Raw genomic sequence first — 16,186 nt, forward strand, 5'->3', positions numbered from 1 at the left:
CACTCATGCTGTCCGTGGACACAGTAACCTGTATTTCACATCTTTTGTTGATTGTGATTTTGTTTTTGTGTGAAACAGCTCTTCTCCAATAATGTTGACATACACATGTACCTGTACCTGTTTACCATATCGCAGATCTAATGAGTGAAAATAATACTAATCTCTGTAATTTCCCATGAATTCATTATTTCAGAATCCACGCAGGGTGACTAATTTCATCAGGCGTCTACCTCGTATAGGTCTAGCATCTGGTTCCCTCCAATGCCCCTGGTGGTCTTGACATTTTCCATGGCCAAGGTGAAGTAGATCCCTCTGGTGTCAGACAGGTAGAGGTTATAGGTGTCATTCTGGTTCCATTCCTGCACTGCAGCAAATACCTGCTTCTCGTCAGTGCTGACGATGTGTAAATCCTATCAAGAGAGCGAGGGGAGAGATTAAGAGGAGTTATGACCGGAGGCAGAGAGGTGACGGATTAGAACATGCTGACCCCATGGGACTGGTCATGAGATCAATGCTGAGGTGTGAATATAAATGGCTGATGACATACTGTAAAGAATGGGCCTTATTCTTAATATGGAGTAAGTTATATAAGTATGAATTGAAATGGGCAGTGAACTGACTTGTTCTATATTATATCAGAAATTAGAAGCTGTTTAGAAGAACCTTTTTTAAATGAAATGTCTTACATTCATCTCGGCCTTAATGTTCTATATTATAGCTTTGTTTGGTTTTAACAGTGAATGGAAGTTCCAGAGAAATGGAAAGATGTGATCCAAACCCTGACCCTAAACAAGTCACTGGTGAGCTGATGGGTGTGTCATAGGTTAAAAGCATTTCTGTGTGTCATCATCATCATCATCATCATCAAGTAAAAAGGCACTGCAGCTTACCTTAGGCAGGGAATATTTGGGCAGCTTGATTTGTATAAACGGCTCTCTCTTGTAGGACACATAATATGTGGCTCGCCCTGATGTAGGAACCTAGAACATATAATACTCTATTAATTAAATACATTACACATGGTATGCATTGTTTCTGGCTATTATGCAGAATTTTATATAGCGTGAAGTAAAAGGAGTATAGATGCTTGTACACATCTAATTCACACCCATGTGATCAGCAGTATGACAGTGCACCCGAATCTATCACCTGTAGCACACTAGTGACTATTATTAACCTTGTTTCCACATTGTAACCAGCCTTGTGATTTTCGTCCTCGTACTTCACCGTCTGACAAGAATTTTGGTACCAGAAACTTTCTGGTTTTCACGTGTAGTTTGTCCAGTTGATTGAGAACGCTATGGTTGAATTCAGGCAGTCAGTCCACGTGGAGAGCAAAACAAAGGACTGCCTTTACCAAAGGCAGTCCTACTTTAGCTTTTTAAATTGCCAACAACATCTGAGAGAAAAGTAGGTACTGGTCCAGTTTTCTGTTGGCTGCACCGGTTACACACCTTGAATTGAAGCTGAAACTTACATTTCAATCAGATCTTCATGGTTTCATTTAAAATTCATTGATGTTTTGTTAATAGTCATGCAAAATAATGTAAGTGTCCTAGTACTTATGGATCTGACTGTACACATAAATGTTTTCAATGTGAATGTTTGGTGGTTAGAAGTGAAACTGGAAGCCTTTTATGTGTGAACATTTGATGATATTTCTGTAGTTGTATTTGTATCTTACAGCCCAGCAACACTGGCTCAATATAATAGTTTCACATTCATTTGCCTAGTGAAAAGTTGTTGGTTCAGTTCCAGCCAGAACAAACAACCAACAAATCCCCTTTGGAGTTGTGCCAGGAAGGGATCCGGTGTAAAACTGGGAAATGGGCTACCTGCTGTGAGCACACTTTGTGACAAGAAAACAACCAAACTAAGCGCACATTTAGGCCCAATAACAACTGATTAAAAATTAACAACTATCCAAATCTGGTAAAAAGTATTTTTTTTCTCTTATAAGATTAAATGAGACTAACTTTTGTCCTCACAATATAATACGTGATACACGTCCTTCTATACTCCTCGAAGCTTTGGCTAGAGTCTCAGGACACTTTGCTTTTTCAAAGTAGCAGTTCTCTCTGACTTTCAGATTTGCTGCTGATAAACAAATGCAGAGGAGAAGGCCTTATGTGTCACCTCATTACTGACATCATATCATATTTGTCTAAGCAAAGTTTGGGAAAAAGTACACATCAATTTCTGGCTTTTTCTCCTGCTTATTTTCAAGGCAATGCTGAATATTGTGGCTACCCAGGAGTCTTTTCTTTTCTAACTCAGCCATTTATAGCAATCTCCTGGCTTGGATTCAGAGGATGCAGCCCAGGTGTCAATGCACTGGTGGTTTCAAAGTGGACTTTGGTAAATATCTCGTAGGAAAATCAATAGTCTCATTATTCTTTGTCAAGAGAAATCTTTAAGTTACCTAACTGAGCCTCATCTGCTGTCTAGGAAAGAAAAAAAAAACACATCCTTAATGGTCTAGACCCTTTGCAAACACTCTAAGCTGTTAGCTTATGCAGCAAGGAAACACGGGAGTGGTGGGTGATGGAGAATTGTCATTAGGTCCAAGACCACAGAAGACAGAAGCACTTTGTACAAATAGAGAAGCACCCAGCAAAGTGAAACTGCAGGTTCATAACCTACTTTTCTTCCCTGTCAATAACACTATGAAATTCATTAGAGGAAAACCTTCAAATCAAAGCTTGTGGTTCTCGACTAAAGAGAAGTGAAGTCAGCATTAATGTTGTACGACAGAGGCGATTCTTTTACCGATCTCGCAAGCGCTGCGAGTGGTCCAGCAGAGAGAAAACACTGAGCACTGAGAGGAAATATAGCAGCCTAGCAGCGAGCGCTGTAGAACAGTCCCACATGCAATCGAGTGAAGGAGCAGGAGATCGATGGCTGGGTAACCAGAGGCAGTTTGAACTTTAAGAGGAATTGGTATGATGGATTTTTTTTCCCATCTCTTTCAGGATCTTTCATCTGTGACGCATACGTGCTAAAATGTGGAGGTGCTTGAATTGAAGGGGTGGTTCTGGTTGAGTGCTTGTGAGTTTATTTGAAAGACTTCAGAGAGGTCAAACAGGATTGAAGGATCTTTGGAGAACCACTCTATTTCTTTGTCTAATGTGCTGCCAAGGGCAGAAAAGGTTCCGGAGGAAGGACTTGCTTGCAGGTGACTCAAGCTGAGTTTCTGAACCCACCCATTCTCTACTGAATAAAACATTTAGCAGGATCAAACAGCAAGAGAATTTACAACTATGCACCTCAAAATCATGATTTAAATTAATAATATTAACTTAAAATGGTATTCAGAACATCCAGCTACGATTATAAAATACATCTAGTTGGATGACTCAATTTCTGAGGCTGGTGTAAGTCTATGTGATGCTTCTGTTGGCTGTGAAGAGGTGAAAGGGGTCAGGGTCTTTGGAGGACTTGGGAACTAGTTTGTTTTGGCAGTGTCGAGGACAGGTGCCATCTGCTGTAGTTGTTGCTGTGAAACCTGAAAATCATGACGTTTTTGCAGGTGGTTTAAGAAGATGCAGCTATGATCTGATGTTTGCAAGACTTGTAGCCACCGTCTCATCAACATCGATTTTTAAAAAGATAAACTGATAATGAGAAACCAAAACCAGATCCATCTTTTTCCTTCTGCCTAAAACATTTTTAGCACATATCAAATACCACTGCAGTTTTTTTGAGGAAAATCTGCATAAAACTGGCATTGCCATGGACTAGGTGTGTAATTATCCCGATGTTTCCTGTTGACTTTTAAATGTATGAAACCTCATTTGCACAATGTCAAAGTAAATAATATTCACGCTGGAGAGGAAATTAAAATACAACACATAAATTGCATCTGTGTTACTTGGGATTCAGGACATTACCATTTCAGATTTTTCTGTTACACAAATCGTGATTAATATGACACACCACTCTGTGGCTAGGATGAATATTAAAACTGCTCACACAGGAAAACAAAGCACAAATGTTCAGTTGAGGTTAACATAAAATGATTTTTACATATTTTATTCCTGCCAAGTGAAATCATTTGTATAGAGCAAAAAAAATCTCATACCAGAAATAGTATGACAGGAAAGAAACACCTGAATTTAGCAATATTTTAAATCGTTTCAACAGATCAAAAACAATTTGAGGCCGGCTGTAGCGCGAAAGTTCCTAAAGTCACTCTGCCCTTAATGGCCATTTATCTAAAAGCCATTCAAATCCACACTTGCAGTTTATGCAAAAAGCTGAGTGTGCTTCTCAATATAGGAGATATACCGTATCTTGCATATCTTTAAATATGCATAATTCATCATGGATCAGATAGTGATGGGACAGAGTGTACAAAGCCCTACCTGAATGAATATGTAGTCATCTTGAACCACCAAAGAGCTGATGTCGATGTAACCAGGGAACGGGTAGTTCCTGTTAGCTTCTGTGCACATCTGAGCTCTGCACGTGACATACTGCACATCTGTCACATAGGAAGAAATGCAGGATTAGCATTATGTATTCTGCTAGTCCATATATACAGAACAACAGCTGTAGCAAGATTTTGTAACGAGTGATGAGTTAAAAGTGTCTTTGTAAGCTAACCATTTCCTTCCCAATTAGATCAAATGATTTTTTTATCTTATTTGCAGAGTGCAGAGTCTCTCTGAATAATTTGCCTCTCTGTGTAGCACCTGATTTATTTTCATTGTGTAGACGCCATAAACGAGCATTTCCATCTGTCAATCATACGACACCAAGAGGAGGAAAAAAGCAATTCTTGGTTTTTGCAGTGACGCTACACCAACATCATACAGTGGCAGTTTCACTTATGTTGGCTACAGTATAGACGACCTTGATGTTGTGGCCTTTCAGAGTTACGGAGACGACATTCACTGAATGAGAGGGAAAATAAAAGAGGCCATATTCATCAGGAATCATACGCTGCGTTCATTGGTGGGGTGAGCCAATGCCGTTTCCTTGGGGATGACTTCTTTTCACAAAGAGGAATTCATGCCTATAGACACCTGCTCATTACTCGTCTTTGTGTGTAAGACACCTACTTCCATCTGGTGTGTGAGCTTCCATGTGGACCAGATCTGGCTCCTTGTCTAGGCCTGTGACAGACCTGGGAGAGAATGAAAAGCAGAATATAAAGAGTTTTTATAAGCATAACAAAAAAGAAAAGGATCTAAAGGAGAAGCTATTTCTGTTACTGGTTAATTAGAAATTAAGCTATTGTGCATTTTCTGTTCTGTATATATTTTGCAATGATAGTTGTTCCTTTTAAACATGGTCACAAGTTAGCATACACACAAGTAAATGAACACGTATTTAAACGCTCTGTATGAGTACAACACCCCCCCCCCATAAAATCTCAGATCTTAGACATAGTAAGGAGAACAGAGTAAAGCCCAAATCCCATTTCAGCAAAATACAACAATGCAAAGAAATACAGTCTCCTTATCTTCAACTGAATGGTACAAGGCCACTACACTCTCTGACTGTGACTGTATCTCAGAGAATAATCGTGCTTTCTTGTTCATTTCACTGCTGGTGGATTAGACTAGATGGATACAGCGCTCCCATTGTGGTGGTATTTCATAGCCCCTGGAGGCTGATGAGGCCATTGTCTAAATACGGCCAACTGGAGGACTGCCTAGCCATTGCTAAAGGCTCATCCAGTGTTTAAATGTCCTTGAGGGGGCTTTGGCAGTGAAGGGCAAACCCTACAACGGATTGTGCACACTATTTAGGATTATGCCACAATGGCAAAGAAAGCTCCAGATTTATGCAAGTTATGGTGCATATAGCCAAAAGCAATCCCAGGCACACCCCAGTCACATCAGAGTGGGGCAGCGAGCACTGAGCTGGAATATATTCGGCCCTACGTTTGTGATGAGTGTGCACTTTCAGACATAGTAGGTACACTGCAGGGGGAGTGAGCAGCAGACATGACTGGATAGGAAGCGACAGGAACGTCCTGGATCCATTATTAGTCATAGCTCATGTATCTGCATGTATGTATCTGTAGAGAGCCACCCCTCTTCCTTCTACTGCAAATGTAAAAATAATAATTTGGTCTTGCAGGACGCCTGATATGAACAGGGTGTGAGTGTGAGAAATGAAGTGGAATGCGACATGCCCTCGGACGCTGAATGCAAAACGCATTCTGAAGAAGGAGATTAATCTCTGCCTGATTGTATCAAGGGGTAGAAAATGTGCAGAATTTTAGCAGCATCACCAGTCAGTCACATAGCTTGTTCTAAGCCATCAATATCACTTGCTCAGTCGCCCCGAACATGAGCAACACTTTCTGCATTCCTGAGCAAACAAAACTTTGGGGAAGAGGAATGGAGCAGAATAAAAAGGGGGAAAAGTGGAGATGTGAGAATGAGTGACTCACCAGTAGAATCTGTTTGGCGTGACGTGTTCGTGGATGAGCTGCCATTTTCTTCCAAAGTCTACCGAGCTGTACAGCTGCAGAGATATGAGAGAAAGGTGGGAAAACACAAGTCTTTTAGCAAGATGAACATGTTTCTCCATTCATCTGGATTCTAATCACAAGAGATGATGAGTGCTTTTTAGACACGACTGGTTAATTTCAGGGTAGAGGTTAGCCTGGGGCATTATCGGTAGATGGGCTGCCATACCACTGAAATGCTATCATCATCAATGACCAACCATTCAAGCTAGCATAATATCACAGACAGAGGCATCTCTGTTCCCTTCTCATGTTGTGAATAAGAGGTATAGATCTGAAAATGAAGCATTTTATGCAAATAACACACACATATAATTCCCCTCTCACCCCTGCGGGCGGTCTTTATCTTTCAAGCTCAGGTCATCTTCCAGAAGCCTGGAAGCTTGATGGTCCTGCGCAGTATCTTAGCTCTTCTGGACAGAGATCTCGGATGTTGTTCCTATCTTGGGAGTCACTTCACTGAATGCTACGATTTCCACTGGGACGGCTGTTACCTTCACCCTCCACATCTTTTGACATTCAGACTTCCAGCAACATCTGTATTATACTCGGCACAGGTGTTCCTGTATACTATACTATGGCGTTCCATGTATGCCCTGCCTGCTAGTATCTTGCATTCTGCTGTTATGTGCTGGATTATCTCAGGGGCATCTTTACACAGCCTGCACCTGGGGCCTTCCCTGGGGTCATGCCTGGTGTGGTAAACCTCTGCCTCCTAGATCTCAGACATCTGAGATCTCTGTCCAGAAGAGCACAGTCCTAGGAACAGCAACAATACTGTGTAGGACCCTCACGCTCTCAAGCCTCTGGTAGAAGACCCGGGCTTTAAGGATAAAGACCGCCTGCAGGAGTGAGAGGGGAATTTCTTAATAAAATGTATATAATGTGGCCAACTTCAGCTTGTTGAGTAAGTACTTGAAGATCTTTGGGAGGTTTTGGTCCTAAAAATGAATGTTGGACATGCAAACTTTTCTCCAAACCCTTACTTCTGTCATTGGAATTTCCACAAATGTGTGGAATGATATATAGCTCAGCTGGCATACAGGATCATAGCATGGAGTCACTGGCCCAATTTTAATGTACTAATTACATTTTCTTGTGCTCGAGCAAACGATTAATAACCCTGGTGCATTTTCCAAGTCTCTATTGATTGATGTTGTAGAAACAGCACCCTTGCTGGGCCTGTGTATTATTATTTTCATGCAGCTCTGTGAGTCGGTAGCCCCATTTGAGGGCTATGCTAATGTTCCCACTTGTTGTCTTTTATCACAGCAAATCTGACACTTACTCTGATAAAACGGATACACATTTGTCACCTGCTGCAAATGTATTTTGTCAGCATTGCAGGGGAAGCTCTATGTCACCAGGTAGGCTTTTTCGTGTAAATTTACAGCAGTATAGTGCCATACATGTGCAGACTGCAGGCTACCTTCATCATCTAATTTAAAGTTGGTGTGATTCATTGGATTTCACTTATTTATGTCTACCTCTTCATGAACAGAATAAATGCAAATTAGTTAGCTGGGGAGCACCACTTTACAAATGCAGATATCAAAACACGTGCATCCAAGGACATACACTATGAGCAAGAAATAGAAACAATGCCGACACACTGCTTTGCAAAAAATTAAAAGACTTTTAATAAACACACTTGGCTCTTAGTTTTTCAACTTAGCATTTTCATCAGAGCACTGTTCTCAGATATAATGAGGCTGACATCAGCTGCCAGCCTTCACAGGAGTGGAAGCTCATTTCTGTTTGTATCCACAATCTTATTCTTTCAACCATTACCCACAGTTGCTGTAAATGATGGTAGAAACGTAGATTGCCAAGTCAATAAATAGCTTTGCCTTCATGTCAGTTGTTTCTTAACAACAACATTACTGGTACAGTGCCCACATTACTGAAGATGCTGTACTAATCCATCTGTCAATCAACCACTGGACTTTTCTCTCACGCATGAACAAAACCTTGTAATACCTTAAGTCCCCCCACTAGTGATAGCTAGTGAATACACACCACCCTTTTCCGGCTGAGACCCATGCTTTCAGACTTGGAAATGCTAACCCTCATGTCGACCAATTTTCAATCGACTGGAAACAGTCCTAGTGGAACTTGAAGCTACCAGGACGACATCATCATAAACAAGCTGTGATATTAACAATATGGAACCCGACATCCCTCCTAGAAATTCTGTCCATAAAAATTATGAATTATGAATGTAAAAACAAAGAATTACCAGTTTTGTTTGGTTTTTTAGCTGATTTTTGTTTCTGAGAAAAATGAGATCCACATATGAGGACATTCGTTTAAATTTTGATAAAACAGTGGCTGTATAATGTCCTCGTAAGTGGATATCAGGCCCTTGTAGAGCAAAATTGAGTATTTTGGTCTAGAAAACCCCAAATGTGGACGCCATGTCCTAGGAGATTAAAATGAGCAACAAAGCAGGTGATGCTTTAAGGTGTGGATATAGCTTGCAATTGAGAAGTTGCTACTGCTTAAATGTGCAGTATACTCAGTTTCTTTGTTGTGATCCACCTCAAGGCATTTCTTTCTAAAAATACTAATAAAACAATCAAAATGCTGAAACTGAGGCTTCAAAATAGGGCCATCTAACCAATGAGCGATGTCATTGTAGCTGCATCCATCTTAGTATAAAAGCTATGTAAGCAAACACATCCCCAGCACAACACATGGTAAACAATAGCCTTGAAGAAAAACAATTACCGGAGATCATTTATTTGAATTTCGAGAGCTGAACCTTTCCCTTCCCGTCATATGTCTATAAATGTCTACTTGCACCACAAACCCATTTGTTCTAATTTCAGACCGTTTTAAGGAATCGTATCATTTTGGCCAGAAACCATCGAGAAATGTGACTACAGCTGCATTTTCAAAAGGGTTTTCCTCTTATCTTTGGCACAGAGATGATACTTTTCCTTTCTTTTATCCTCCTTTACAGAAATGTTTTACACTGTCACTCTCCCTAAATGACTTTTACATGTTAGCAATCTTCGGTTAGTGATGAGTTAACAGTTCAGCTTCCCTCTTTATCAAGCTTCTCAGTATAAGCTGCTGCAAATACTGCTAATTTCATTTTTATTGTAGCTACGAAAACTGGATGCTACATCTTTGAACCACTGACGTCCACTTCTCCCTTCTACAGTACAACTGATCCTGCTTTCCACTACAGCAGCCACAAAATCCTTCTGTAGTCTACACTGTAAGCCCCTGTACACCAAGTATCAATAGGTTAATCTCTGCTGACACCCTTACAAAGCCTCATACTGGATATCTATCTATAATAACAAAAATGCTATATGGGGTCTTGACAGTTATCATCTTCCAAGTTCCTGGTGCCATGGCAGGTACCACCGAGTTCTTACTCAAAGAAACTTGATGCAATCAGTTGAGTGATCCATGTTCTATGGTGCAGACAAACTAGCCTTGGTCGATATAACCATCTGAGGCTGAAGCCAACTTTGTGGCTAAATTTAGAACTTCAGTTCAGTTCGAGTTTCAACCAGCTTTTCCAAATGTTCATTCGTGCTTTGTCTCCCGTACTCCCCTATTCCTGTAAATTAAAATGCTTACTGTAAAGCTTATCACATCTGCATCAATTTAATCTAAATTATGCACCGGTTTCTCGCGTTCCGCTTCTACACTCAGCTGTCGCTGCTCATTCAAAGCCTTCAGCATCAAATACATCCATCTCACTGTCTACGGTTAACTTCTGATCTCCTCTCCTGCAGCATCATCAGACTTCATTTGAAATACATTGACAACCACTCACCGAGTACTCTGCTCATGAGTGGTGGAGTGGCAGGTGGCCCAAGAGCCAATGCTGATCCTCAATGAGGCCTTTCCTAAACTGCAGCCTCTGGCCTAGCGTGTTGCTTCATTATTCTCTATTCTATTTACAGTGTTTCCTTCACTCACCTCTTTTCACTATCAGTATGTTTACACCACTCTGCAGTTCATCAGTAGTTATTAATCTCTCTTCCACAGTGTGTCTTTTGTCCTGTCTTCCTTGCCTCATCCCCAGCCAGTCGCAGCAGATGGCTGCCCATCCCTGAGTCTGGTTATACTGGAGGTTGATGTTGGGATTAAATTGAACTTAAACTGAAATCTCTGTAACTGTTTGTCATTCATATTTGGGATAGAGGTCACTGCGAGTGGACGGATGGACAGATGGATAATCATACTACAAAGTAAAGTTTTGTACTGATGTTAAGATTAAATCTATTGGCTATCTATCCAAGGTTCATTGTTTTATCACCTCCTTTGTCATAGTTTTTATTTTTCTGACACGATGCAACAAACATATTTTCAAGAATGAAAACAAATATTTCAACACGATACAACTCATGTAGTACATCATCTACAATACCTATATTCCAAAAAAATATACAAAATATAAAACTAACTGAGAGAATAGCTGAGCACATAAATGCCATACATACCCCATGCATAACCCAGACTCATTGAAAGCATACAAATCATAGAAATATCTGAAGATGGGAGGAACTACAGTAAATAACATGTCTGATCTTAAAGCTATGGACCATTAGTTTAGCTGTTTCACACTTTACCTGTAAATATTTTTCTTTTATTGTCACAAGCAGGTTTGTATGGTTATGTGGGATATTTTGTTGTTAATTTGCGGGTGCTCATCCTAGAAATGCATCATAGCACAACTGTGTACAAACCTGTTCCTAACCACACCTGAGAAAATAATCATTGGCAGCTGACAGCAGCCTTGGTGAGCCCTTATCAGTTTTCTCTTTTCTGTCTGTTGTTTAATGTGCTCCAGTGAAGCCTGTGTGCTGATGGTGATGAGCAGTCCCACCATTTATTAAAGGGTTTTTTCATTTAAACAAAGCAGTGTGCTTTGCTGTTTTTCAATTATGAATTATTGATCAAAAGACTTTACATGTTATTCTGTCATACAATCAGCACTTGGACTCCATATTTTTGAGAGACATTCATAAAAATATAAAGGAGACCAATGCATTCATCGTAGTGTCCCATGTGTTTTTAAGGCATGGATCTCTTATTAACTGCGGGCAAACATTTGTCCAAGTCTTTATGAAGTTGCACAGAGTCTAATAAAGTACAGCACCCATAGGCACATATTCTGCAGAAAATTTGATTTCTGATTCATTCAAGCTCAGTAAAGAAAGATTCCCCACTGGAGGCTTTTGGTCGGTGTAACAGGGCGACAGGCAGGGTCCCTCATCACTTTGGACAGTGACATATGATGGCAGCGGGCAGGCGCAGCCTATCCTCTCTCCATTCATCAGTTCAATGACATCTTAAATTTTAAAGCTTCTGAGCTGTCACAAAGTAAGCTTCACAGCTTCCCACTCAGTTCAATAAATCAAAAGAGTGGCCGGCCGGCTGCCACGCCACCAATGGAGTCGGCAAGAAAAGTCACCAACGAAGGACAGAGCTTAAATGGTGATTGAGGAATTGCAGTGAGCATGTTAGTTAAAACTCGTCTATTCATGGTGATCCGAGGTTTAGAAAACATTCATCATGTCTCGAGCTCTGCATTAGGTTGCAGGTAATGTTCAGATGACGGTTGATTGGGTGTCAGTTGTCCAATTGCAAGTGGACAATTGACACCCAATTGTCCAGTAATTGCGATTTTATAAATTAGCTTCAAAAGTTTAATTTGGGTCAAACTGGTTCACCTTTTGTCAAAGAATAGAAGTTCAACGTCTTATCTATTGTTCCGTTTCAGACCTAAATGTACACGTGAGAGCAACAGCACTCAGAGAAGTATATAATGTAAAAAAAAAAAAAGACAAATTGATATTTTTGAGAATATATTAGTATATATATACAAATATAAAGCCAAACCTCATTTTTCCCACCCAAAATGTAAATGTATAATGTGACCTCATCCTACAGGGATGAGGTCCAGCGACTGTCAGAATGGTGTAACTACAATAACCTCACCCTAAACACCAAGAAAACCAAGGAAGTGATCATGGACTTCCGCAAAACAAGAACTGATCCCCCTCCCCTATCCATAAAAGGTGACTATGTGGAGAGGGTGTCCTCCTTTAAGTTCCTCGGCACCTACATATCCGAGGACCTATCCTGGTCCACAAACACATCAGCCCTAGTAAAGAAAGCCCAGCAGCGCCTCCATTTCTTGAGGGTTCTGAGATGGAACAGGCTGCAGACTGAACTCCTAGTGTCCTTCTACCGTGCCACTATCGAGAGTGTGCTGGTGCACGCCATCCCTGTGTGGTACGCTGGTTGCACAACAGCTGACAAGAAGAGACTACAGAGGATCATCAGAACTGCAGAGAAGGTGATCGGCTGTCAACTTCCCTCCCTGGACTTAATTGCCAGCTCAAGATGTCTCTCCAGAGCCAGGGCAATTATAAAGGACCACCTCCATCCAAACCACCACCTCTTCAACATCCTGCCTTCTGGAAAAAGGCTCAGATCCATCAGGTGCAAAACCAACAGACTAAAGAACAGCTTCTTCCCGTGGGCTGTCAGAACTCTTAATGCAAACTAAGAGTGTGTAAAGACTTCCCCAACACATCCACCCTGACACTGCTGCTGATCATCTATGTGCAATATCTTAGTTTTCCCATGTTCTGTGCAATATTTTTGGCTCAAGTGCAATTATTTTGGTCCCAGTCTGTTACAATGTTCCTATACATACACCATGTATATAGTGTATCCACTCACACATGTATATATATACACTGCTTTTTATTTACTTTATTTTATTATTTATTTATTTATTTTTTCCACCTTCGATGTATATTGGTTTCTCTTTTTCTTACTTTAGCACCTTTGTGGTCCAGCTACCCAATTTCGCTGTGCAAGAAACTGCACAATGACAATAAAAAGCTCTAAGTCTCTAAGTCTAAGTCTAATTCAAGTTATTTATACAGCGCCAAATCACAACAAGGCGCTTTATATTGTAGAGAAAACTCCAACAATCATATGACCCCTATGAGCAAGCACTTTGATGACAGTGGGAAGGAAAAACTCCCTTTTAACAGGAAGAAACCTCCAAGAGAACCAGGCTCAGGGAGGGGCGGGGCCATCTCATCTGCCAGTCACAGCAGACTGTTGCTATAGTAATAGCAATATACGAGTGCCTTAAGTGTCCAACATTAGATAGATCACTTAAAAAACTTAAGTGATCCCCACAGGAGAAATTCACTTTTAGAGCAGCTCAAATGTTTAGGAAAAGACCTACAAAAAAAACCCAAAAAAAACCCTGCAATTGTGGAAACAACAGTGACACCGTCACAAAATAACAGCAGCACTGTCAACAACTGCAGCTGCTGTTGGAATGAAAGATATTGTTTACTAAGTAGCTTCATGATAGTGGGTGTCTGCAGTTATTCAAAGGTAAGAGGTGCTTTCTCAGTACCAAATCACAGCAGGAATGAAACACATGAAGCACTAAAACACTTTGTGGAAACTGGATTAGCTGAATAGAAAACAAAATCAGGCACACCAAAGCTGAGAACATGTCAGGAGATCAATAAATCAAGCATTGCTCATTGTACGACAGAAAACAACTCCAACATGCAGATGCAGAATCTGCTAAATAAAGAGCGAGAGAATCCAGTCAGCAAAAGTCCTCTCAAAAGCATGCTGTCTAGTAGTGCTCTCAGAGGACTAGTGGCATCTCTAAACCATTACTCAAAAGGTGAAACAAGGCCAAACGCTTTGAGTATGCTAAGATATACCAGCGTTTCACGGGAGAAGAAAAAAACGGTCATTGTCTGAAGAATCCAAGTTTTTTGTGATTTGTGGGAGTAACAGGAGGAACACGAGACACGTGTAAGGAATATTCCAGTGTAGTCTCGAAGCTCAAAGCTTTGAAGAGCTGCTTGAGAACCAAAGAAGATGAAGAAGTGCTGACTATCATGGACTTTCCTTCATCCTCACCTGTGCTTGACCAAACTGACACTTCAAGGGTCACCCAAAATCTAAGAAAGCTAAAATAAATCCTGACGAGGCAAATATCTCTTTGGAGCATTGTCAGGTCATTAAGGGATAAGATGGAGTATTAGCTTTAAACCTCCATGCAGCTTATATTCTGTTGTCATTAAAGTTAAGACGGACAAAATGCTGAAGAGATTTTTTTCTTTTACTCAAAGCTGATGTGGTTTGTAGAGGAATATTTAGTATTAAATTTTCAACAATTTTTTTAAAGTTTAGGTTAAAATAAAGTTTTAAAATCAAGCAGTGAAGTAGAATCTCCATTTTCAAAAATAACCTGAAGTAGTGATGCATGCACATATACTGCCGAAGCTTGAGTATAAAGCAAAAGAAGAAGCACAAAGATCATTCGACAGCACTGCCTCTCGTATACCACACAGCACTACAACATTTCAACATCCCTCATAATCCTCATAATCCTAATGTATGTTTGTACCAATTGGTCTTTTTCTAGAAGTATTTCTAGATGTCTTTTTTATGTGTTCATGTCTGACCTGATCCTGCATCTAGTTCCATTTTTAAAAATCATTGAACCTGGTTCAAATTTCGAGATTTCAATGTTGCCTTCTCTGGCAGCTCCATAACGATTTATCTTAGTGGAAGTCCTGTTCTTACCAATTTCACCAACAACTTCAAACACTTGTAGGGTTTTTCACCATGAACTTATCGTCCAAGGCGAGTCCATCATACGAGTTGTACTGTGACGTGCTGAACCAGCTGAGGGAGAACATCCAGCGTGACAGCGTCCACCACATCCTGCACCGTGAACAGTGGAGTGTTTTGGTCTCACCGACAAAACCTTCACTCACCACTGAGCACTCCCTACAACTTTTTACACAAAAATGATAATCACATTTAAAGATCAATGCTTTGACACGCTGGAAGGAATCCAGCATCCAATCCATCAAAACAAGCGCAACTGGCCATAACATGACTGCGTGATGCTGAAAACAGTCCAGAAGATGTTGATGTTTAAATTTAAATAATCTACAATTCTAATTTTCAGTTTTACACCTTTTATAGCATTTTTATAATCTCAAAGTGATTAACAAAGCTGAGCGACCGTAATAACAAAGCTAAAAACATCTCAAAGTTAAAGTTAAAGGAAAGAAATGGCAGTGAAGCTTGAAGGTGCACCAAACAATAACTTTAACTGGAATTAGTGCAAGAATTAGGAATAAAAATAAAGAATACAGACCCAGTCCGAATGCCAATCCCAGTACGCGTGTGTTTGGTTTTGTAAACAATCTACAAAATGTGCAAATCTTCAGGATGCAGTACGAGCCTTCCAATGGTCAGGTGCCGCAAACTCAATCATCCTGTGACCTGCACGGGTTCAAATATTCTGATCGTAGGAATAATTCGTGTTAAATGAGATACAGGGAAACAGACTCAAGTCTGTTTACACATAAGGTCTATCATAGTATCGCTCTGTGGATTAGATCAGAGTAAAGGTCCTCGAGAGTCTCACAAGAAATTCATTCCAGGCAGTACTGGTTTTATCAGATTTAGCCATCAAACCAGTTAAAGTGTGCCTTGGATGTGCGGGCATATAAAACAGGTTTTGTTTCACGACGTTTAGCTTAGCAGTTCCATTGGGTTATTGGGTTTCACATGCATAGAGGGAATAAATCTTAAAGTTTATGTGTTGGTTCGTGCTTTTGTTTTTTTGTTTATTTTCTCCTCCTCGAGGCTTCGTGCTTTACAGGA

At 40.4% G+C, this 16,186-nt stretch overlaps 1 protein-coding gene across 2 annotated transcripts in view; it reads right to left on the reverse strand.

Moving 5' to 3' along the window:
- The window catches only part of sorcs3a (sortilin related VPS10 domain containing receptor 3a), a 240,046-nt gene that overhangs the window by 66,179 nt on the left and 157,681 nt on the right, over positions 1–16,186 (reverse strand). For both annotated transcript variants that reach the window (XM_063477027.1, XM_063477028.1), the window contains exons 5-9: positions 6,407–6,480; positions 5,064–5,128; positions 4,365–4,483; positions 891–980; positions 231–410 (exon numbers count right to left, since the gene is read on the reverse strand). In XM_063477027.1, the coding sequence (XP_063333097.1) occupies positions 231–410; positions 891–980; positions 4,365–4,483; positions 5,064–5,128; positions 6,407–6,480 (528 nt within the window). The remainder of the gene's footprint in view (positions 1–230; positions 411–890; positions 981–4,364; positions 4,484–5,063; positions 5,129–6,406; positions 6,481–16,186) is intronic.

Source organism: Pelmatolapia mariae, linkage group LG6, assembly GCF_036321145.2.
Source record: "Pelmatolapia mariae isolate MD_Pm_ZW linkage group LG6, Pm_UMD_F_2, whole genome shotgun sequence".
NCBI lineage: Eukaryota > Metazoa > Chordata > Actinopteri > Cichliformes > Cichlidae > Pelmatolapia > Pelmatolapia mariae.